Below are 24454 nucleotides of genomic sequence, written 5' to 3'. Positions count from 1 at the left end.
CATAAAAACTATTCATAATTAAAATTATGAAAGAGTGCAAAGATTAGTGGCAAATATAATACTTTTAACAATATAATGGCAGTTATAAAATTCAGAAGGCTTTCAACAGTAACTATGTAAGAAAATAAAAAAAATAAAGGGAAGCAAACAAAAAAGGTATCTAGTCATGATTAGATTGTTTTTAAATAATTGATCTCTTTTTAATATAAGTTTAGTTATAATCGTTATTAGTAAAATTCAACTCATCGAATAATTCAAAAATTGTCGGTAACAATTATTATATATATATATATATATATATATATATAGTGATAATAATGATATTTTGGAAGGTTTTAGTGGGATATAGAAATTCGGTATTCTTGCATCTAATGAGTGGTCAAAGCTATTGTTTGACCACGTGCAGAGAGCAGACATAAGGACAAGCAGCCGTATCAGTTAGTGTATATTGAGTGGTACGTTTAAGAAGTATTCCGGGTTAAGTGGGTGTTTTAAAGATTCTTCCTAGATGGTAGGCTAACGTATGGTCCAGATGTTGACTCGCATCGCATTATCGTACTCGAACCGTATCATAGTTGGGCAGGAGAAGCCCAAAACTTCTTCTTTATTAACTCATCCTTTGACTATTCTAATGAACACCGGAAAATGTGAAGCATGCTGCGACATTTCAAACCCACACCCATGTATCTTCCATTACCAACAGATCGAATCTTGTAGATGCAACACAATTACTTTGTATTCAAATACAAATTGGGAATACAAAAAAAAAAAATATTTAAATGATATATATATATAAAACAAAATTGAAAAAGAGAGAGAGAGGAAGAAGAAGAAGAAGAAGATCAGATCTTGCTTCATTCATCAGCTTCCTCAATGGTGCCCAATATCGACGATCTACTAAATCGATCAACTAATATAGTTCGTAGAGAAGAGGAAGAAGTAGTAATTTTCTTTAACTCATGATGTTTCCCTTCATCTACCTCTGCAATCGGCATGACTCTAATCGCCCGGTTTTGGCTACGTGATCTCTTTTTCTCCGGAGGCGTGACCGCCGGTAACGCCGAGCTGGCCTTAACGGCAAGCGCCGCCATGTCGGTCGCCGTCAACGTGTAGTCGAGCTTGGATCGAGGGAGCATAAAGTACAACTGGCCCAGGTGGAGTGAGTCCTGAGAAGCCAATGCCGGGATGCGGGCGTCGTAGAGCAGCTCGTCGGAGCTGCAGAGGAAGCAGGAAAGGCGGCTCAAGCCGAGAGCCTCGTACACCTTGACTGGCTCAGAGTACTCCTTTAGGGACCCATCCATGGCGATAACTTTTGCGGTAGCCGAGTGAAGTAAATAAACATTATTGGTTGTAGTGGTTGTAGTAGTGGTAATAGAGGAAGAGGAGGATGATAAGCAAGAGCCCATATGATCGATGGAGAAAGTAATAATAAAAGAGTTGTGAGTTATATGCAATTCCTTCGCATGGGGATCTGCAGACAGACTATATATATATATTTATAGATTTGATCATGATAGGAGTAGATAGATAGCCCGTAGTGTGACGAAGGCCAATTCGTCACTAACTATATATGGCGGGCCGTTTCTTCGGGGGGGGGGGGGGGGAGGGGGGGGGAGAAGTAGAGAGAATGCATGGTTGGTTAATCTGGGTCACGGATGACGGAGAAGGGGTAATTTGGTCGCACAGAGGAACTGTTGTTGACTGTCATATATGTACAATTGCGTCCTCGAGAAAATTAAGTAGGAAGCTTTTATGTCAAGAATTATAAAAGGAGTAAGAAAAGTTTGCTCTTGAAGTGTTCCCATCTAATTAATTAATTACAGAACCTACAATATCACCCTGGATGACGACATCAAATATATGCAAAAATGGGGACTGCGGCAAGGAGGAATCGACGATGGACAATGCTCAACTAATAAAGAGACAACATAGGGAGAGAAACCAGGATACGTAAATGAGGGGAAGCTAGCGTTATAGAGGGGAGAAAAGCTCTCCCCTCCGACCAGTAGAAGGACAGATGGAGATTTTGTCGGCGGCGAATGAAAGAAAGAAAGAAAAACCTCTCTAAGAGAGGGGTACAGAACCTAATGCCAAATTCTACGAAAACTAGAGGCGGCCCAAGGAGAAGGAGAAGACAGAGTCCATTCACATTCCATTAGAATACATCGTTAAGTTTGACAATCCACACCAGTAAGAGAGAGAGAGAGAGAGAGAGAGAGTATGTGTACATTCACTCTCCATTACCTACATACTATTTATTGCTGCAACTCTTTTCTTAAGCAGCCGTTATAACGGACTCGCTCTCGTTTACAAAGTAGAAAAGTTGCTCTTGATCCAAGATGGATGTTAATATCACTATTTACTTCATCCAGAAATTACGCACTTTCCTATTGGCAATGAAAAGAAGGCACTTATTACGTCTTAGAATTCATTCTCCAAGGCAAAACATGCATGCATGACATTTATATATATATATATATATATATATATATATATATATAAAGGACTAATAGGAGTTCGTTTTAAACAATGTATTCGGGTATAAAAAGATAGAGACATCGAAGCCTAACTATTTGTCCCCACAATTCCAATTGCACCGCCAGCCCGTATTTACAACTTTGGGACTTGTCGTTTTCATTGCTGCTAATAATAATAATAAGTAATTAGAAGAATAAAGATGCGATTATCCACTATCAAATGCTAGAATAGATAGAATGGGACATCAATATCTCGTGAGATTTGAGTGGGGTTCGAGAATAACTCCACCACCGCACGACTTTTTACTTTGTATTAGTCTTCCCTTCATTTAATTTCCTCCACCCATCTTAGTCGTAGTTTTAATCTGGTATCCTTATCTATCAAGGCTAATCCAATACCATTGATAATGGCATAGAAATTTGTGATCAAAGTCACGCCCTACAGTGACAAATTTGATTTTTCACCGATTAAACATAAAATTGATCACTTTTTTTTTTTTCTTTTTTTCCTTTTGGGTGTCCGAACTAAATATGCTTATGCTGTATCTATTAGAATGAATATGTTCGCGTTTGCAACTAGATCCACTAGTATTTGATAGACTAGTCAAAATAATCTACCCTAACTTACGACAACAGTTGTGACAGTTGGTTTGACACGTTTGACTCTTAGTACCGAAGAAAAGCCTTTCTTCTTTCTACCATTTTGATTCTATTGGGCTTGTATATCATCCACATAAAAAGTTGCAAGTACAATAGCTAGCTTTGACTGCAATATTAAAAGCATTACCCACAAATATTCGTTGCTTGTCTACTCCTTCCGAATTTTTTTAATAAAAAAACTAAATCCAAAATCTATTAAAACTAGTTTAACGTTATATAATTAGAACAACATTAATTGCGCTTGATGCTTGCTTTAATTATTAAGCAAGCTCCAAATAACAGGCAATCATTTCATCCACTTGCTCCATGCATACAGATTCGACTAAATTATATATAATCGACATAGCTCGAGTGAATCCTTTGAAGATTCTAGAGGAACCTATATTTTGTGTAGTAGTGAGTTAGGAAGGGGACTGAGTGCATTATGGTCTGAGGAGAAGAGAGTTATAACAGCGTTGACGAATGCAGCTAGAATTAAGGTAGAAAATATTCTACTGGAGCTGAATTGTTGTAAATGTCTCACTAAGTCCGAGAGATATTGTCTATAATTATTATAGCTCTATTAATTCTTGTAAATGCTAAATTAGTATAATGTTTTATAAGCAGGCTAACATGATATCGTTGACTGGAGCAGCTAAATACTATGGGGATCTAAAAATAGGAAAGTAGCTTTTGGGAAATACCCCCCAATCACTCAATTTTGTGGTTTTTGATCAATCAGGAGCTACTCTAGTTCGAACCGTATTAAAGCGGCACTGCCACTATTTTATTATTATTTTTTTAATCTTTTTTTTAATTTTATTTTTTGGTTGTAAAAACTAAGCTGCATGCTTAAAAATGGATGGTATGCCGTTATTAATTTGATGGAATCCTCGTTTTACCGGTTGCTAGTACTAATCTCTTGCTTCCGGTAGTCCTTGACAAATAATGAAGTCGAGCAGTGCAGTTGATGGTACATGAACATAGATAGCCTCGCTCCTGGGCCACTGCTTGGTCTACGGTCCAAGTTGTGTGCTTGGTCAAAAAATAGCCGGCATTACTGAGCTAAACTCGTAGCTTGATTAAGATGTTGCTCATGGAATTCCCACAGATGTGTACGCGTGTTAGTTACATGCATGTAAATTGCCCTTTTTCATGGGGACGGACATAAATACGAATCATATATAATCCAAAATAACACATCGTACAAGCTTGTTATATATTAATTGGGGTGAGCTAATTAATCTACTTACTTCGCTACTAGGGAAAGTGGCTTTTCATTAAGGGACCTTTAAGATTCGGTTTTCCACTTTCCATGCTGAAAACATCGCTCCATCATAACCCCCTTTCTCTCTCTCTCCCGCTACTGTTTAATTAAAATTGTTTACTAGATCGATCTTATCCCTTATGTCGACATTAATTTCTATCACTCTCAAGCTTTATGAATCTCTCTGCACTAATCATGAATATTTTCTTTGATCCACTTCGCTCCGATTTAAAAGGAGGACTCTTTCTCCGTCCACGTAAATCTGATCCGATCTCTCTCCCTGTTATTGAGAAGTAGACAGAGAACACTGTACGTGCTTAGGCGGAATATATTTATATATATTATAAAGGAACGGCGTTACAATATATATATATATATATATATAGCAGAAGACATAGATGGATGGATGGATGGATTAAGGACAGGTGTAGGTGGTAATCCAGATCCGGACAAGAGCCAAAAGTCGAGGAGCGGTCCAAACCAAGGCGATCTGATCATGTAACAACGCAGCTTCCATTAATCAATCAATTGCCTGCACGCAATTTGAAGCTCTGACAAGGTACCCACATGCCGACCAACTCTGATGACACGTGCAAAATACTGCATCGTACTTGTTGTCTCCACTATCCGGATCATGTCATAGACACGTGAGACGCCGCCTTAATTCCATTGAGATTATTTACAAATATCTAACACTAGCAAGCGGCAGACGGCAGGCGGCAGGCACCTCCTCGATCGGTTCGAGTTGAAGGCATATATAATATATAATTAGGCAGAATTTAAAAATAAATTTCGACCCGGCCCAACCTACTCTTCTTGGGCCGTCAATTCAAATTCAATATTCGGCCCAATTCAAGTACATGCAAACGTTGGATTTGTTCTTCCTTCCTGCCTTCATTCCTTCCTTCCTTCCATCCTTGAGTGAAAAAATAGAAAACAGAATGCGATGCGATGAGATTAATTAAGAGACGTTCTACTTCCCACGTAGGACGACGACCCAGAGCGCGTGTTGAAAAGGTACTTTTCATTCATAAAACAGGCCGTTAGACCAACACCTAACCCGGTGGAATTAAGCCGGTCGTTGGTTGGTGCGTAGTTGCAAGAGAAGAGACGATAAGAGAATAGAAGATCATATAGCATCAAAGTTTAAACTTGAAGAAGAATAAATCGATGGCACTTATCCACTATAAACGCGTAGAAAGATTTTTAAGGATAACATGGACCTAGCATGTCGACATCCACGTGTCGCGACCTGACTAACTGAGAGCGACCCCCTCCGGTTGTTATTAAATTAATGGAAACGGAAAGATAAGTCTCCGTCGAACGGGGCGTTACGTTGGTGCCAGCCTTCCTTGTAATCTAATTTCTTCCCAATCAACCCTCTTTCCATTTTTAATCCCCCCATCCTAATCAAGATTAGCAATATTATAATCGGGTCCCATCTCAGCAGCCCATGGCTTGTTGGATGGAAAATTCGGAGGCCACGCCTTTTGACATGTATATATGCCGGTGTACTTTATACGGTGCTGGGCAAAGATTTGGCTTAAATATATAGGCATTACAACAGCTAGCATAATATAATATATAATATATATATATAAGTTGGAAAGGGACAGGAAAGAAAAGAAGGGCCTTTCACAGCTCTCGGGATTCCTCACGGCTCTCTCATGTACACCAGTTAAACAGAGAGAATAGGAGAGAGATAAGATCATAAGTAGCTAGCTAGAGATCGAGTAAGAGAAGGAGAAGGAGCAACTCAAGATGGGGGCGGTCTCCATCGTTGGGCTTGGACTTGTGGCGTGTCAACCAAGTCACTGAGCGATGTGATGCTTGACGGTTGATGGCCGCTTTCCTTTCGTCTCCTCCCTTCTAATCAAACTAACCCAACTGTAGCTTCCATTATCTAATTTCTATACGAGCCCACACCAAATCCAAGGCAACCCAAACCGAATAACCGATCCATCCATCACTATGTAACCACATCGCACAAATAAAATTGAAAATAAAATAAAAATAACAATAAAGAAAGAGAGAGAACTAATACTAATACTAATACAAAATAGCTGCAGGACACAGAAACAGAGAGAGAGAGAGAGAGAGAGAGATGCTACATTAACGCACACATCTATATATAACAAACACTAAATATTAATAAGATTTATACATACCCCAACTTTAATGTACAGAACACCTACTGCTAAGACTAATAATGATTGTACTAAAAGAATATGCATACATATATATATATATATATATATATAAAGTAAAGGGTTAAAAGGCATGCTTTAGCCCAATTCATGCATGAATCGCACTCCCATTCTAATTTATATATGCACATAAAAGGAAGAGAAAAAGCTAGGATTTCTTTCCTTCCATCCATTTCTCCTATGTATCTATCTATTTATTCTATCAATCTATCTATCAATCTATCTATCTATCTATCTATCCTTTCTCCACTGCCTTTTATCCGATATGGTGGGTGGGTATCTTTCCATATTTATCATTCTCTGTATACAGAGCTAGCCTTTTTTTTTTTTTTTTTTTGTTGATATGATGATAATTTTCTTTTCTTCCTTTTAGAATGGAGGAGCTCGGTGGGGTATACCCTTTCTTCTTGACGTCCGATAGCTTATTATAGGAGGAGTCCCCGGAGAAATGCCCCCGCCCGCACTGTTGAACTCCGATGGTGCTCGGGGTACTTCGACGGAATGGTTGAAGGCCGACGTCCTTCGGATCTTTCTTGGCGTCGAGGGTTCGTCAGACTCCGATCCGACAAGCCATTCCCTGTTGGGTCGCGCGCGCAGCGTGAAGGTTAACTCCGGGTCTTGCTGCATGCCTCCCAGCTAAGGAAAATAGAAGAGCATTTTAATTTGGTTAATGATCGATCTAAATCAAATAAAGGATCGACACAGATAACTACTACATATTAATAGTCAGAGATCGGGATTGAGTCGTATTCAGAGAGAAAGGCAGAATGGAATTTCTTGTCCAAATTAGAGGCCGGGGGCGGAAAAGTGATCTTAATTTTCTAAAGCCGGCCAGTGATTAATTTAATTAGTTGTTGAGAGTACAAGAAGAAAAAGAAGAAAGAAGAAAGAAGAAGAAGAAGAAGGATAAGAAGAAGAAGAAGAAGAAGAAGCGACCTTGCATCCAAGGGAGCAGAAGCGGAAGGAATCGAGGAGGCTTCGGCCGCAGATTTCACAAGTATTGGTGACCCCTTTCCCTGGCCTCGGCTGTGGCCTCTCGTTCAGGAAAACTATCTTGGCGCTGTTGATAATGTACGTCTGCACGCAGGATATGTCTATAAATTTCGACACTTCTGACACCCTGATCACATTGTGATACGAAGATCTCCTAATCTGAGGATAATAAACAAATTTTAAAAATCAAATCAAACGAGCAATAAAAGAGAGCCCATCAATTAATCTCACTTTTACTTGTTTTAGTTTATATAAAAGAAAAAGAAAAAACAAAGAAGAAGAATGGAACAAGATTGATGACCTGAACAACATGGTGATCCTTGTGGTCAGTGAGGCAATAGGAGCAGAGGGCATTACCCCTGCAATCCAAGCAGTACATATTGCATTCACTCTTGTTGGAATCGCCATGGACTTGGCAGGGAACGAAGAAACTAGTCCTCAGAAGTGGTCTCAGCCATGGCGGACCGGTGTCATCCTCTCCCATCCGAATCATCGGACCCACCTACAACAAATCCCCCAATCAAAACTCTCAGTTCCTAATAAAAGCACAAGAACATCAAGAACAAGGCGCAAGATGGAACCTGTACCATAACTTTCTTCTGGTTACTTGGCACAAAGCCAATATTTTGGTGATTCTCGATCGCCAGCTCGTCCAGGTGTCGAGAAACCCGAAGCTACCTATAAAACAGAGCAGAGCCCAAAAGCCAAGTCTCTCAGAAACCAAGGGATATGGTTCTAGAAACAAAGAAACGGGTCTCTCTCAGCATTGTTACCTCACCTTTAGAATGGAATCGGAGGCCAGAAATCAACTCCGCAAACCAGCTATCTTATAGAGGTCGCCGGAAGGATGAGGGCGAGGAGGAGGAGATTAACAAAGAGAGAAGAAAGAAGAAAGATCGGTAAAAGGGCAAAGTAGAAGTGGTAGAGAACTTTTATATGGCGGTTTGCTAAACATACGGAAACGTGCCAAAGGATTCCGCAGCCTATTATTATGTATCGACGGACAGCGAATTAGATTCCCTTGGGGGGTCCTCAGCCGTTGGATTCGATGATTAGTGGCAATATAATTAACACTTCTTTTATAATTATTATTATTAATAATAATTACACAGGGGGAAAAAAAACTAAAAACCCCCTTTTATGGGATCGTCTCTCTTTTTATTACAATTCCCGTCGTCCTACCAACTAGGAACCTCACTATATCTTTTTGAGCTCATCTTTTGTTACTGCTGTCTCTTATTACTATCGCTACAATGGAATATATATATATATATATATATATATATATATCCAGAGGTTAGCTTTAATCGGTAATTATTAGTAAAATGATTATAGTGAAATCCTTTCAAATATGAAGCTAATATGATGATCGGATCACCAAATCCTCCGGTGTGTATTGAATCGGATCCGATAAGAAGGGTTGTGTTTAAGCCTAACCCCAATTAATATTATCCAAAAAACTGGTGTCTAACTTAGTTAATCATATAAAAGATTTCCTTATCACAATTAGGGCTAATGTTTATGTGTAGCTCTGCGGACGGATAAGGATAACCGAAGAGGCGAAGACGTTGTAGACAGTAGTAGTCCACATCAGCAGACATCACATAACTTGGTGCTTGCCTCCGCATTAATCCACATATCATTGGTTGGAAACAATCGTACGTAATTACTCTCGATTATTATAAGTTAATCTCGAGCACATAAAATGTGCCAGCAGTTGGACTTTCTCGTATGTACAGTTCATGTATAAGTTTTTGCGTATTACTAAATACATGGGACGATAGTTTTAGATAATATAAAAGATAAAAATATTTAACCTATGGTTCACCCTATCGGATGGCTAATTTTTAAAAAATATTTAAAATATATATAAATAATTATAAAAATAAAAAAATATCTATAATAGTATTGTAATTATATCTATATTTTTAAAAATAAATGTTATTTATATAGATACAATCATGGTTATTTTCAAGTTAAGTTATTTAATATAAATGAGATAAATTCTATAACTAAAAGAAATACTTGAAAATAAAAATAAGGATATTTTTTATATTTAAATTGTCTAATATTAAATGATAGTTTATTTCAAGTAATATTCACACAAAAAATAAAAATTTTAAAAAATATACGTATAAAAAGTTTGTATTTGAGAGATATACATGTAAGTATAAATTTTAGATAGAAAGATAAGTAAATAAGAGACTTTTCAATAGTATATGTACAAAAAAAATTAAAAATAATATAAATGTTATAAATTAAATAATTTTAAAAATATTAGAACTAATATAATATTAAAAATAATTATGTAATTTTGTAAAACTAGTTGATCCTATTGATTCGCCAAATACTAGCCGGATTGCACGATTCACTAGATCAACCACCGAGTCGATTGCTTATCCGATCTAATAACAAATCGAACAGGTTTGGTGATCGGTTCACCGATCCAACCACCCGGTCCGATCTGATCTGGTTTCAATAACTATGTCCAACACAAGACGAGAAAACAACAAACACCGAATCATAAAATTTCCAAAGCAATTGCATGATAGAGAACTAATGAGTTGGTTGCTAATTACTTTAATGAGTTGGAATCTAGGGTAAACAATATAAGTCTACTTTCAAACCTCTATTGCTTGGAGAAAAGCAATTAAGTTGCCTTTCTCATGATCAAGTCTCCCAAAGCAAATGCCAGGTTGGCAATTAGCATACTTTGAGACTAAGAAATAGCATCTGCCAACGCAGGGAAACTTTGAAATGCTCCGCATTGATATTAAAATAAACTTTAAGACTGGATCATCTACAATAATTAATTGCAGACTAATCATAAAATAACAAGGAAATTTAATTTTTTTCTTCAAATATAACAGTTTGGTCAAGAAGTAAAACTATATGACGTATATATGTTACTATCATTATGGAATATGTACTATGTATCATGTATACAAAAACAGCATAAGGAAACTAGTAGAGATCATCTAACTAAAACTTTCACCAATTAACTGAAGAAGTCATGTTTAGCTTAATGAGACTGTAGACGAGAACACAAACAATTAGTGCTGATATTGTTAAGCTTAACTTTGGTATAAATATCCTGAGAGACAAGATGGGTATTGTTGTTTTATTTTTTGTTTTCTGATCACGAACCAGTGAAACATAACCATCACAGAGATATATATATATAAAATGATATAGCGGGGGGGGGGGTTTAATTATTGGTTTTAAATTAAATTTGTGGCGTTCTTATCCTTTGGCAGGGTTCTTTTCAGATGAGCAGATGGAATGAATTATAAAAGAGAGTGAAACAGTAGATAAATTACTCGATCAGAAACACTAGTTGTTGTTATTATGAAATGAATGATAAATAGAGTGATCAGAACTATAAAGAAATTTAAGTAGCTAGCTGGATATAAAATTGCTCACAGAAGTTTTGTATCCAATCCAATATATAATATGTAAGAAATGACGAGGGGGATATTAATTACTAAACGTACACTTGGATAAAAGTATTAAAATTACCAGCATAAATAACCCTCTGGAGATGAAGGGAAATAGCACACAAAGTGGGATGAAGTAATAAAGAAATCTGCGCAGTGGAACGGCGGTTAGAAGTTAGAAGATGACGGAGCGAGTAGGGGGGGGAGTGGCGTTACGGCCGTTGCGCCGCCTTCTGTTGCTTCGGCGCCGACTTGGCTGCCGCCCCACGTGTTCTAGTCAAGTACGTTTCAGTTACGACTTCCGAGAAGTCCACTTCCCGTTTCTTGGACTCCTTTTCCTCACGGGCCATAATGTAGGATTATTCTTTTCCAATTGGGCCTAAGGGGGCCCATTAAGGAATATGTACCTGTACGTAGGGATGATAGCAACCACAAATGAAAGCAAGTTATTTGGGAATTAGGACAAAACTCTGGCAACCAAAGTGCTTTTTGCTCAACCCCACTTTCCACATGCACTTAATCCAGAGCTCGACTAAATAGTTTGCGACAGGGATTTGGGCTTCTTGTCTGCCTCTCTCACACACAAACAAAGGAGAAAAAGACGACATATAGATCAATCAATTAAAAGTGGCAGCTAATCAATCTTGAGGTTTCGTTTCATCACACCCATGGAACTAGAAACTTCTCTTGTGGGTACTTCCTACCTATTAGATAAGGGTAAGGCCACTTCATCCCGATCGATACTGGAATATTTTACCAATGTGAATGATGGCTAACGGTATGGCCCAAGGCCTTCTTAGACTTACTTCGGCCCAGAAAGGTTTAATAAATAAACCCATTTATTATAAGGAAACATTAATTCCACTCATGGAATTGGTTTTGAACAACACATTATTACCAAGAAAATATTAAAGAGAAAGTCTATAGACTGATCGTATCATTAATTTTAATCAAATAATTACAACTTGATATAAGAGAACCCTGTAAAACCAAGAAAGAAATAATAAAGAAAAAAAAATGGCAAAGAGGGTGAGAGTGATAGATCTACTTATTACATCCACAAAACTAAAAATTTGCAAAACATAAAGTTAGATGAGACCGAGGCAGGTCAGGCTAGGACAATTGTGGGGAGGGCTGAGACCATGGCAGGTGAGATCCATGATAACCAATGTAAATGGAGATGGCATGGAAACAGAGCAAGTGAGATCCACAAACAATCGCGACAGACAACATTGATGCAGAAGGTCAAGGAGGGGACCGAGGCAAGATCCACAGTCCATGGGATAGATGAGGAAGGTCGAGGAAAAGACAACTGCAAGATGATGAAGATGATGTCAACAATATTGGAGATGCGAACAGCTGATGGTGACTTCAAGGGGGAGGGACAGTTGGCAGCGTCGAGGGGAAAGTAGAGAGATAGCTACGAGTAGCATTGAAGGGGGAACAAGGAAGATTGCAAGCAATAGTAACAAAGAAAATCCCTCTAGGAGAGAGAGAACGAGTCTCTATACGAAAACCTAGCATAGCTAGGGCTGGTATAGAGAGAAGAAAAGCTCGTTGGCGATGGTGAGGAAGAAAATCCCTATAGGAGGGAGGAAAAAAGTCTTTGCACCAAACCCTAGCTTATGCCTCACGTTTAGAATCGCTTGATTTCGTATGCTGTGGTGTGGTGCGTATAAATTAATATGTAATACATTTAGCTTCGCCTGCGAATATATAGAATAATTATTGTGCTCTCCAATCTTCAAAGTACATGGCATCTTAGCATCAAATTGAAAGGCTAATGATCTCATTGCCTGCTTGCTTCTGAAATTATTCTGCAGAAACCGTCCAAAACATCCTTCATTTAGTCAAGCCTACGGATGGAAAGGGGAAGAGGTTGATAGAAATATTAGTTATATAAAATCTTTAAACATAATATTTGCCCACTTGTGCCCAGCCATAGCAACTGCAACAACTGGCCTTTAAAAAAAATATATATATATCTCAATATTATATACATGAACAAACTAATATAATGTTGACTAGACGACCACTTGCTCTAGAGTTAATTGCTTAGCTCGTATAACGACATGCCAAATAGTCTGATTAATATTCGTAAGGTATGACTGGCTGAAGGAATCTTGATTATTGGCATGCACGATTGACGAGCAGATGACATTGGATGCATATATAAGATAGCTATCATTCTCACTCTAGCTCTAACGTCTACCCCTTTTCACAATTTAATGAATCTTCCAACAACTTTCCTTACTAACTTCCAAGTATACTGTCGTGTTTCACCTACCTACGTCGGTCTCGTATAAGATATGCCTTGTCATCCATTGTTTAATTACAGCTGAATACTACTTGTCCAAATTATATAAAGAAAATGTAATTTTTTAAGAATTTCTTCCTTATCCTTGAATGCGAGGTTGGTGCAAGGACAATGTACGGTTCAAATTACGATTTCAGATTAGTATCTACGATCAGTAAGTATATCGTTGATTGGAATCAAATTAATCTAAACTAGGCTAAACAACAATTTTGCTCCCCAAAAGGTCAAGAATATTTTTGACAGCAAATTAAGGAAGAACACAGGACGTCGTTTCTTTAATAAGACACTGGCCAATGTTTATGTGATCATATTAGATCATATTATCAACGCAGAATTTAATTACAACGTAAGACTGGGTACATTAAGGAAAATAATGAAACATAACCCAATATAAACAAACGAAAAAAAAAAAAAAATTGTCCCCGTTTACGTACTGAGAACCGACTCCCACTAACTTTTGGTTTTCATTTTACAAACTATTTACAGACTCTTTTTTTTTTTTAATTTTCTGTTTTTTTTCTTGGTTTTCTTCTTTACCTTAATAGGCTTCAATCTTGAAGGAGATTTTGACATTCGATCTGTCACACCATAGAAACGTCACTCTGGGTGATGTTGTTATCCACGCTGACGTACTTCTCGGAAGATGAAGAGTAGGATGAGGACGTCACCTCAGTGCAGGTCAACTGGGTAGCTGTCCCCGTCGTCGTCCCCGTCGTCGTCGTCTCATCCTCGGCGTCCAGATCGATAGGAGCAGCCGCCGGCCAGACGAAAGGCGGCTTAAACAGCGGAACCGGCGGCGGTGGCACAGAGCCTGAGAGGATCTGGACGATAGTCTCCGCCTTGGGCCGCTCCCTGGGGATCGGGTGGCTGCAGGCAAGCCCGAGGAGTAGAAGCCGCTCGGCTTTGACAAGGTCGAAGCTTCCGTTTAGCCTCCGGTCGACCGCCTCCTCGATTCGTCCCTCGCGGTAGAGCTTCCAGACCCAGTCGGACAGAGATTCGAACCCGCCAACTTGGCAGCGGGGGCGACGGCCGCATACGACCTCGAGGACGACGGCGCCGAAGCCGAAGATGTCGGACTCGCGGGTGAACTTGCCGGTGTGGAAGCATTCGGGCGCCAGGTAACCAGGGGTTCCCGGGACCCCGTCGAACTTGACCTCGGAATAGGAGGTCTTGTCGGTCTCGAGGGCGCGGGCGAGGCCGAAGTCGCCGAGGCGGGCGTTGAAGGCGGAATCTAGCATGACGTTGGAAGCCTTGAGGTCCCGGTGAACGACCTTCTGGTCGTATTCGTTGTGGAGGTAATGGAGGGCCGACGCCACGTCGACGACGATGTTGCAGCGGCAGTCCCAAGTCAAGAGTGGCTTCTCCGGTCCTCCGAAGATGTGCTGGTCCAGGCTGCCGTTCGGCATGTAGTCATACACCAACAGCAACATTCCATTCTTATGGCACCATCCTGATACATATAAATATATATATATAAAAACCGGTACTTATTCCAATCTAGAAGGGTTCCAATAAAGAGAATATATGAGTTGAAGACCAGGTTTCAGTCAAGCAATGATAAGCTTATTTAATATATAGCAATACGAAGACTTGTCATATCAGAAATATCAAAGGAAAATGGACATATTATCTAATTCAGTATAGCTAACGATATTGTGGTCCCAACCTAATTAACAACGCGCAAGTCTTTTGTCAAAGTACGATATTTAATTGGGGGGGGGGGGGGGGGGGGGGGGGGGATATAGAGCTAGGCTTAGAAATCAACTAATCAATAATAATCAAACAAAGAAGTTAGGCAGGTAGGTAGGGTGGCCAATAAGGAAAATTAAAGAAGAAGAGGTCATACCGACGAGGCGGACGAGATTCTTGTGACGGAGGCGGTTAATGATGCTGAGCTCGGAGAGGAAGTCATCCTGGCCGCAGGTGTTAGCCCTGGAGAACTTCTTCACTGCAACCTCTATGTTCTCCCCGTTATCCCCTAACAGCACTCCCTTGTACACCACTCCGAACCCACCTTGCCCAAGCTTCATCTTCTCCTCGAAGTTGTTGGTTGCCTTCTTCAGCTGCTTATACTTGAACTCCCTCGGAGTCCCCGGGAGACTCCTTATTAGTGTCCCAGTTAGAACGCTCGAGTCATCTCCCACCCTCCTCCTCCTCATATAGAGGCCGAATAAAAGCCCGATCAGTAACGCCAGGGCCGCCGCCGGGACCCCGATGATTAATCCAATCTTCCATTTCGACGTCCCGCCCTTGTCTTCGGCGAGCTTCTCCACCGTCATGTTCCATGCCAGGACGCAGTTGAGTTCGTAGGTCGTTCCGGTGGACGCCGAGAAGCCGAAGTAGGAGCGCTGCTTGAGGATACTTGCGAGGTCGAGCGAATGGTTAAGGACGGTGGAGGAGGGCTTAGGCCTGCCTTCCGCGTCCATGTAGACGAACAGATAGCGAGAAGTACCGTTGTAATCTATCCATACTGTGTAATTTGCGGGTACCATGGGCGCGATCTGGATACCGTAAGGAGTGAGCGAATTACTCACTTTGGATCTAACGCCGTTGATGTTGAGTCCGACGTGGTTGTTGTCGCTATCGTAGGATTGCTTGACGGTGTCGAACTCGACGGCGACGAAGTTGTTGGTGGCGTTGCCATCGTAAGTGGCGTTTGTGAGGCCGAGGAAGCCGCCGTCGCTCCCAGGAAGAGGGTCATTGAGGGATGGGGCGATGACGAAGGCAAAGCCTTCGCCCGGGGTGGAATTATCGGGGCGGTAGATGTTGACGTTGAAGGAGGTGTTGAAAGAGGCTACGTAGGTGGTGGTGGTGGTGGTGGTATTGGTGGAGTTGGGATTATTGGTGTATTCCCAAAGCTTGAAAGGTTGGGAGTAGAAGACTTGACCGGATTTGTTGACGAGGTAGGAAGGGTTGTTAATAGTGTCGGGAGTGATCTGGAGGGCGCCCAGATAGATCCTCGCATTGGGAAGGACGGTGAGCCTGGTCTTGCCGTCCGATTCGTCGAAGGAGGAGAAACTGTAGCTGAAGTACTCTTTCGTGGTGCTGTTGAGTTGGGATTGAGCAAGGTGGACGTGGAGGAGGAGGAGGAGGATGGAGATGAGAAGAGTTACAGGGTGGTGGAGGAGATCTTGGAGGGCTACGCCCATCATATGAGAGACAACCGAGAGAGATCTGAGACAGAAAAGGAGGAATGATTAAAAAAAAAAAAGTGTAGGTAAAGAGAAAGAGAGGGTTTGAGATCGGTGCGCTTTATAGGAAATGATTTCATTTACATTTGTGATTTTAATAAAAAGAGAGGGAGAGGTACAGATAGTTTTTTTTAATTATTATTTCATTTACTTCATATTCTATTTACATCTTAAGTCTCCACTTTTTTTTTTTATAAAAAAATAATAATAATAAAAAAAAACAACTGATAACTAAATGCAGGCTTAAAAGTGAACAGAAGGGATTGGATTCGTTAAGCGTTAAGCCTCCGTCGATTTACATATTCTGGTCAAAAGCACACAACTGTCTATCCTCACAGCGCCGTAACTTTGACTGCTCTCGACGCTCTGGAGATAAAGCTAACCGGGAGGTGCTAAGATACTTTTGGGCGGTGGAATTGTTTAAACGATCAATCTCACTCTCTCCTACGTGGAGCCACGTGATGGAACCATCACACAGGGTGGCCCGCAAAACGAACATTGATCCTCTTCTTCTCTTGTGCGAATAGCCAGCCTAGACTCATCTAAAAAATTATTGAAAGGTTCTTCTCCTTGCTTCGTTTCACACCATATTTTGCGTTCATTTAAGTTGACTATTTTTAATCAACTTATTATCTTATTGAATCATACAAAAACCTTTCTAAATAACTCTTATTTTATTACGTTTAAATTAATCTTCTAAATGAAGCGGCAAGTGCGGAGAATTTACTGTCGACCACCTGTTCTTTGAGATTCGCACTGCACGTCCATCAACCATCTGGGTTGTCTCCGAGAAAATATCCTACCATGCCATGATCTTTCTCTACTATTTGATCAAATTAAGAGAAAGAAAGAAAGAAAAGAGGACATTTCAACCAAAAGACAAGTCAGCCTGCCAAATTTGACCAAGGAAAAAAAGATAAACAAAAGGAAATAAAACTAAGAATAGTGACAGGTTATTTAAGGGGGAAACATCGTCGCAAATGATGGGTTCGGGTCCACGAAGAAGAGTAATAATGAAGTAATTATCTCTGCTTTCTATCTTAAATCTTTTATACCATTCATCTTTCAATTAGATAGATGTCCAATGGTCTTTCTTCAATATTCTTGCTAAAAGGATTCCCTTTGTCTAGTTGCATTTTAAGTTACCTCTCGAAAGAAATGGCTAGAGGAACATTCGGAAGACTTCTCTCGTTCAATTCAAAGTATCTTGTCTCTTGAACCACCTCTCCCTTCTCAATCTTCTGCTTCCCTGTTAGAACCGTACCGTCACAGACACAGTAGCCAATTAAGAGTCCAATCAAGAGATTATTGGAGGTAATTTCTATCATTGGTAGCTTGCAAACTGACTAATGAAAGAATTAGTGGGAACAACCCATACCAAAATAGAAAGAGTTTGGCAAGTAGTCTTGCTCCCTCCAAAGAGGAGGCAACTTCCATGAACAATGGTTCGTTGGAAGTTAGAGACTACGATAGGAGGGGCCCAGCTAAGATACAAAGTATAAGAACAAAAGGACACCTGGATTATGGACTTCCGTAACGAAGCAGCGTCACAATTTCTCCGTCTTTTCCATCTATTGTTCTGAAATTAAGTTAGCAAACCGTGAGTGATACTCTTCTCACAACAAACAAATAAAGAACAAAAGGACTGCAATGTGATAGCAACGAGTCAGGTATGTAAATGCACATACTAGTGAAGCAACGAGTATTGGCAGATACATGTAATCTGTTGGCTAAGGCAGTTTTGAAGGAAAAATAATTTGATGCTATTCCTCCTCACGGGTCAAAGAACATATCCACTCTTCAAATTAATTGTTCGACAAAGAGGAAAAAAAAATACTAATAACTCACGTCTCCATTATCGTATCTACCATTGCCTTCTCCATTTAGTTGGGTTAGGTAGGGAGGTCTTTTCTCTCCTGTACTATTATATTCATCTAGATGACGATCTGCAGTGGGCATTACCATCGACCGGAAAACCAGTCTTCTGCCTAAACTCTACTTCCAGATCAACTCTAATCTAGTAAAGCCAGATTCGAGTAGTCGGTGCTTTAATTTTATCTGTAAATCCTCCTGAAAGCTGAATTAGAGTCTCAGTCTAACTTAAGGAAACAACTTGTTTGATACCAAACCTCTGGATCTTTTCTTTTCAATAATCCCTAATCAAAGAAAATGTTGTTGGATTTCTCTTGGAAAGAAGTTGTTCAGGCTAATCAAGACCATGTTTCCACGAGGTCAACTCTTCTTGTTTTCTGGCTGTAGTTACTGTAGTGTGTCCACGTACTCTGCAAATATTGACAACTAACGAACCGTAGGTTAATAACAAAAATTACTAAGACAGGAGAAACAAATAAACGTATCCACTAAATTTGTATCAAATTATCATCTTTATAGGTGAGGTGAACAATTTTATATAACGCCAATGACCATAGATCCAGTGAAAGTTAAACTACTAAGATTTTGCAAAAAGACCAGTAGTTGAGAAAAAAAAAAAACTCATTAAGTTGGGTATGCTGCCGAAGGGAAGGGCCTAGGAAAAGAAAATGGTCTACTTACTGTCGATCAAGATCATGACCGAAGAATACTTTACTAAGTTTTGGCCACAAGGAGATAAGATTAGACCCTCTCAGGTCTAAATATCAGCATGGTGGGGTCAATGACCAACTTTTTATTGACCTCAGTTATAGTTCGACTACCTATAGAAGAATCAGAACAAGAAGGGTGCATGTAATGGAGGAATAAATGAAAACAGGCCAGAATAATGAATCTAATTCAGCTTGGTTCCGATGAAACATAAAAACAGCTACAAAAAAATCCAACGAAAGCAAATGAAAGATCCTTCTATACTAATTCTTATTATATTTAGAGAAAACTCATCTCTAATGCATACTGAAACTGTCGAAGACCACACCTCCTTCTCAGAAATACTCTGGCCAAGTAAGAACATTTACAGAAGATCAAGTTTTGGGTACGAAACAATGCCTGATGCGGAAGGGAAAGTACCATAAGAGAACTTCTTAAATTAGTGGCATTCCATGATAACTACAACACTGCCTTAACCAAGGTCTGCCTTTCATATCCTACAGTATTAACTTGAACACCTTTCTTCACAAAGAATACAATATGAACCTTTTTACTCTTTTTTTTTTTTTCTTTTGTAACAAGAATCTCTCGAAAGTTATTGCATTGTGAATTGAGGATTACCCGATGATAGCACTTGTAGGTAATGGCAAGGCCTAGATATAAAGCACATTCAGCATCACATGGAAAAGACAAGTAAAGTGAAAGAAAAGCAAATTCCTTTTGGTTGGTCACCATGTTACTTACTCAAAGAACTCTGCTTTCGGACTGCTGGCATCAAGAATCTGAGACCTAACGCACACCGAAGTTATCCAAAACAGTTGGCTTGTCAGAAAGATGGCAACGGCAAGAACTTGCTCCATTTGATCCCCTTCTTTTTTCGACAAAGATAGCGATCTTTCTTGTTCTGCAAGGCCTAAACCTAGTGAAATGCCACTCTCATTTAGTACAAGCGGTTGTGTTCTCCTTTTTCCAAAGGAAATACCATCAATTACTGCAATTGTAATCTACCTGGATGTCTTTCTCATAACTCAATGCTTTTATTTTCACTCATCAAAACCTTCCTAATGCTGTCATGAAGTGAGGTGTTTCTCAAGCAACTCCATGCAGTTCAACCTCCCTTAATTGTAAAGCATGCTCTTCAGAATCAAAATTATATTGATGATTTACAATCCTAAATAGGTGAAGGGATGCCTTTGTGAGGCCACAAAATGGAATCATATCAAATCTCCAGTTTTATCAGAACTTGAGATTACTAGTTTTCCTTCGTCTCCTATGTAGTGAAGAATATAACATCCAAAATTTCCCATGCCATATAAACTCAAGGAACTTTTGTAACTCTTATGTAACTTTTCCCCATGATTCATAATTTCTAGCCTTATAGGTCCTTAAAATAAGAAACAAGATTCACTTAAAAAGTATGGGTTCTATAATTCACTCCAGGAAATGAACATATCCATAGCATAAGAATCAAGGTTAACTTTAGCAAGCATTGAAATACAGCTGTCCACGATTTACCTCAATAATAGCTTCACTGTGATCCTATATGAGATGTGATAGATAGCAAATCATTTCTACCTTTTTACGAGTATAAATTCTTTGATGCTATGCTTTGCCATCTCGAAGAACTGTGAAGAGGACGCAGTATGCGCAAGCTCACAGCAAAAAAATCAAGAAAGCTTCAAACCACATTGCCATTGATGGATCCCCCAACCACTGGCAAACCAAATCAAGGGGAAGAAATTTTCCATTTTAGCCATCCACAGCACCCCTTAGTTCAGGTTAACATGCCTTACCTTTTTACATGCATGGGCTGCAAGGAATATGGTGCGGGAAGGAGATTTAGATGTCAAACGTGTGACTTTGATCTGCATGAATTTTGTGCAATGGCTCCTCCATCGCTTTATAATCATCCTTTCCATCAGAAGCATCAACTTGTCTTCTTCAATAAACCAGGTATAACCCTCCATATACACATTCATACTTGGCTATATGCATATATAACAGAGATTATTGAAGGATTACTATTGCAATTTGGCTGGAGACCTTTTAGAGTCTGTTGCATTTGAACCACACTTGTATGTTATGCTTACCTCTTTATGGAACATATAGGTGGATTTGCTCGTTCAAAATGTAACATTTGCAGTAAATCTGCCAAAGGATATGCCTTCCGTTGCACCTCATGCAGTTTTGAGATGCACCCATGTTGTGCTACAATGCATGGGGAAATGGAGTTTCCAACTCACTCACATCCCTTAACCCTTTCACCAGCTATAACAAATATGGACAGAGAGACAAGCTTCGTCTGTCAGATATGCCAAAGGAAACGTTCTGGACAGGTCTATAAATGTAAAACTTGTGTTTACCATATTCATGCTATATGCGCAAAAGACTTGGTAAATGGGCTTTATGTCCACGGTATTTCATGCCCAGAGAAGTCTAACATACTAGGTGCTGCAGCTAAGCTTGCAGCTCATGCAATCTTTGGAATTATTGTAGACTTACTTGAAGGAATTGGAGAAGGGATAGGAGAAGCAATCGTTGAAAATATTGGGAGAGGAAGAAGCAAAAGCATCAAACAAAAATAGTATGTGCCAGCAATATTCACTTCAAATGTGTGAATATGATGTCTTCAAATCTATCTTCAGTATAATAAAATTAAAATAATTGAAGTGTGGCATAATATTACTATGTGAATCCACTATTTATAACAGTAAGATAAGTGTATTTAATGATCTACTACTTCTATAATATGATGTGTCATTGAAATGTCTCTCTCTCTCTCTCTCTCTCTCTCTCTCTCTCTCTCTCTCTCTCTAACCCTAAACAAGCATAAATTCAAATTACCAATGATCACATAATCTGCAAAAACTAAACAATAGAGCAGGCAACATCATAACATTAAAGGATTTGCATCAAGCAACAAGTACAACAATTTTGGGACCCAAAAAAGAGGAAAAGAACACACAAATAGACAATAAATAAGTACATTGTAAATTATAAAGGATAATGAAATTTGCAGTCAAAAAGAATGATAAAAAGAACAGGTTATGCAATTTCTAGCACTACTTAGATCTGGACTAATTTACAGATTATGTATGCCAAATTACCAGTGGTTTCTACCTATTCGAGAAGGAAAAAACTGTCCTTACTAGGTAAATAGTACATATTGACTTAAATTTATGCAATATCTAAAAAGAGATGGCAACTGTAAAATAAATTTAGGAGAATAGGTTGCAAGGTCGCACTTAAATGTCAGCAGGCGTAATTCCTTCTCCAGACACAAGAAGAAAAGGGAAAGCAACATGATTGTTCAAGTCTAACATCTCACGTTGATTGTTGAGTTCAGAGGGTCTCAGCATATTATCATTATCAAGATCAAGTCAAAAATGAAATCAGGACAAAGATAATTACTCATTGTATAGTAGTAGGAGTTGCCCATTGTTCACCGAAGTCGTCAGAGAGGGAATCCTCTCACTTTTCATTGGGCAAAGAGGCTTGAATACAACTCTAAGTAGATTAGATTATATCATAATAAGTACAACACAGTAACCAAAGATTGAAAGAAATTTGAGGAAAACAGGATGTGATTCTATTAATGATCATCATATCAATGTTCTGAAAGGCAATCGTAATTTGCAGGAATTCCACTTGCCGTGTTTTGCCTATCCAATGATATGGGCACTCACACTCCACTGCTTGCAATCTTGTGGTCATAGTTACAGTTAAAACATGTCGTGTTATCCCTTATAAATTTTGGTCGCATTAAATTTTTTTGTCTTATATATTAAAAAGAGATTCATGAATGGTATAATATTTTGTCAATGTTGCAACAGCATCTGACCCTATGACTTCAATTATCCAATAAACACCCATTCTATTCTTTTTAGGGATAATTTTCTTTTCACCTCTTAACTATCATTATTTTCTATAATAACTTGTGAATTACTTTTTGGTACATAATAACCTCTAAATTTTTATTTACATAATGACCCCCTAATCAAATAGTTCACAGTGAAATATTTTTAATAGTTCAAAAAATTATTATGTAATAAAATAAAAGTTCAACGGGTCGCGATAGCTCAAGTAATCAAAAGAAAATTATCTCATTTTACTAGAAATTAGAGAGAGAGAGAGAGAGAGAGAAAGAGAAGAGTATAACACATTATATGGCATCGACTTAATCATGTAAAGCAATCAGCATAAGAATAATTTGGGACATGAATATCATCGTACCAGAGGAACTGCCAACAGTTCGCTGCAATCCATTTGATTTTGCACACCAAAACAACCCGTTTTTGTTAGATAAACAGAATGCTCACAGTAACCAAATAACAGGATTTTATAACCCACTAGGCAAGAAGTACAAGGTGTAAACCTAGAAAAGCAAGTTCTTTGCACCCACACAGAAACCTAATGCAGCCATGGTTGCTAATAGGAGGAATACACCAAGAGAAAAGGAAGAAAAACACCTGGAAATCTAGAGAACCCCTCCTCAATCCTCGATCGCCTCTTTTTAACTTTTCCATGTTCTTGAAATGTTTAGGAGGAGGAGTCTAGGGTTTAGGGTTTCTTTGGAGCGGAAAGAGGAGGAGGATGGAAGATGGTTGAAAGTAGCGAGGCGGGATTCGATGGCCTCAAGGGGCGGGTATATATATATATATATATAAACATATTCGAGCGGTACGCGTAGTATACGCGGACGTACCTACCGATATCATCGTGAATGGACGACGACGTTTGACCAAATTCGACCAAGTCTGTCTGTCAGTAGGCTGGCCGACCGAGCTACGCTGCTACGGTTCTTACCCAGTGAAACATTATCCCTACGGCCGGCCGGCCGTCGCTTTGCTAGAATTTTCGTCGCATTTTTCTCCCCCGTTCCAAGGGCTTTTTCTCGTCGACATCAGCGTCTTCCTCCCCTCCCCTGTCCTAGCCCGTGCGCCTAGGAGAGGGGAGAGGTCTTTCTCTCTTCTTCCCTTCTTCTCCCTCTCTTCTTAATCCCTTGTTTTTCCTTTACCTCTCCTCCTCGGTCGTCACCCGATTTCTCCTCCACCCTCCTCCCTCCGCAGACCGCGTCGTTGGTGACTTGGCTCTGGCCATTGCGCCGCCTTCCCTGCCGCCGCCAAAGGTTTCGTCAGCACTGGCCGAGCACCGAGCCGTTTCCATTCCACCAAGTCAACCTGCTTCCTCGAGGTTTGGTGTTTTGCTAGTCTCCGTCGACTCTTCTTTATCGGCGGCTCGTCGAGCCCCTCTTGGGCCTTGGCCTTGGCTAGGCTGAGAGGAGAGGTTCATGGCTACTCACATCAATAATAATCTTTGGATTAATAAAATATTCTGGCCTATAGG

The 24454-nt window shown here is 39.5% G+C and overlaps 4 protein-coding genes across 12 annotated transcripts; 1 reads left to right on the top strand and 3 right to left on the bottom strand.

Moving 5' to 3' along the window:
- Positions 1–854: 854 nt before the first annotated feature.
- Positions 855–1301, bottom strand: LOC140777094 (uncharacterized). Its single transcript, XM_073120996.1, has one exon. It carries the CDS (start codon positions 1299–1301, stop codon positions 855–857), a length of 447 nt encoding a protein of 148 aa, XP_072977097.1.
- Positions 1302–6488: 5187 nt separating this feature from the next.
- On the bottom strand, positions 6489–8535 carry LOC140779816 (protein RGF1 INDUCIBLE TRANSCRIPTION FACTOR 1-like). Of its 4 annotated transcripts, none has more exons than XM_073125099.1 (5): positions 8357–8535; positions 8165–8261; positions 7885–8085; positions 7527–7742; positions 6489–7226 (listed from the first exon to the last, which is right to left on the bottom strand). In XM_073125099.1, the coding sequence occupies exons 2-5, from the start codon at positions 8171–8173 to the stop codon at positions 6960–6962; spliced, it is 693 nt and encodes a 230-aa protein (XP_072981200.1). In that variant the 5' UTR covers positions 8174–8261; positions 8357–8535; the 3' UTR covers positions 6489–6959. The 4 variants fall into 4 exon arrangements, with proteins under 4 accessions (XP_072981200.1, XP_072981202.1, XP_072981199.1 ...); XM_073125101.1 differs by having other exon boundaries at positions 8171–8261; XM_073125098.1 differs by having other exon boundaries at positions 8362–8535.
- Positions 8536–13606: 5071 nt separating this feature from the next.
- LOC140778247 (probable L-type lectin-domain containing receptor kinase S.5) lies at positions 13607–24391 on the bottom strand. Of its 6 annotated transcripts, none has more exons than XM_073122870.1 (5): positions 23342–24391; positions 18045–18107; positions 17266–17777; positions 15184–16511; positions 13608–14787 (listed from the first exon to the last, which is right to left on the bottom strand). In XM_073122870.1, exons 3-5 carry the CDS (start codon positions 17301–17303, stop codon positions 13919–13921), a joined length of 2235 nt encoding a protein of 744 aa, XP_072978971.1. In that variant the 5' UTR covers positions 17304–17777; positions 18045–18107; positions 23342–24391; the 3' UTR covers positions 13608–13918. The 6 variants fall into 6 exon arrangements, with proteins under 6 accessions (XP_072978968.1, XP_072978971.1, XP_072978970.1 ...); XM_073122869.1 differs by lacking the exon at positions 23342–24391 and adding an exon at positions 19853–19993; XM_073122868.1 differs by lacking the exon at positions 23342–24391 and adding an exon at positions 18377–18516.
- Positions 20752–21934, top strand: LOC140778249 (uncharacterized). The gene is given in 1 exon segment (XM_073122874.1): positions 20752–21934. A coding segment is annotated over 1 exon segment (942 nt). The 3' UTR covers positions 21694–21934.
- Positions 24392–24454: the final 63 nt, after the last annotated feature.

Source organism: Typha angustifolia, chromosome 15, assembly GCF_048772165.1.
Source record: "Typha angustifolia cultivar Huaian chromosome 15, ASM4877216v1, whole genome shotgun sequence".
Taxonomy (NCBI): Eukaryota; Viridiplantae; Streptophyta; class Magnoliopsida; order Poales; family Typhaceae; genus Typha; species Typha angustifolia.
This window is presented reverse-complemented; position numbering and strand designations above follow the sequence as displayed.

Bases quoted from the DNA above. Each gene is read 5' to 3' on its own strand.
- LOC140777094 (XM_073120996.1), bottom strand. From the start codon at position 1,301: ATGGATGGGTCCCTAAAGGAGTACTCTGAGCCAGTCAAGGTGTACGAG.
- LOC140779816 (XM_073125099.1), bottom strand. The intron at 7,743-7,884 runs GTCATCAATCTT...TATTATCCTCAG, and splicing joins AGGATCACCATGTTGTTCAG to ATTAGGAGATCTTCGTATCA. The intron at 7,227-7,526 runs GTCGCTTCTTCT...TATTTTCCTTAG, and splicing joins TCTGCTCCCTTGGATGCAAG to CTGGGAGGCATGCAGCAAGA.
- LOC140778247 (XM_073122867.1), bottom strand. From the start codon at position 17,856: ATGATAGAAATTACCTCCAATAATCTCTTGATTGGACTCTTAATTGGC. The intron at 16,512-17,674 runs GTAACTTAAAAT...TTTCTGTCTCAG, and splicing joins CTAGCCATTTCTTTCGAGAG to ATCTCTCTCGGTTGTCTCTC. The intron at 14,788-15,183 runs GTATGACCTCTT...TATATGTATCAG, and splicing joins GAATCTCGTCCGCCTCGTCG to GATGGTGCCATAAGAATGGA.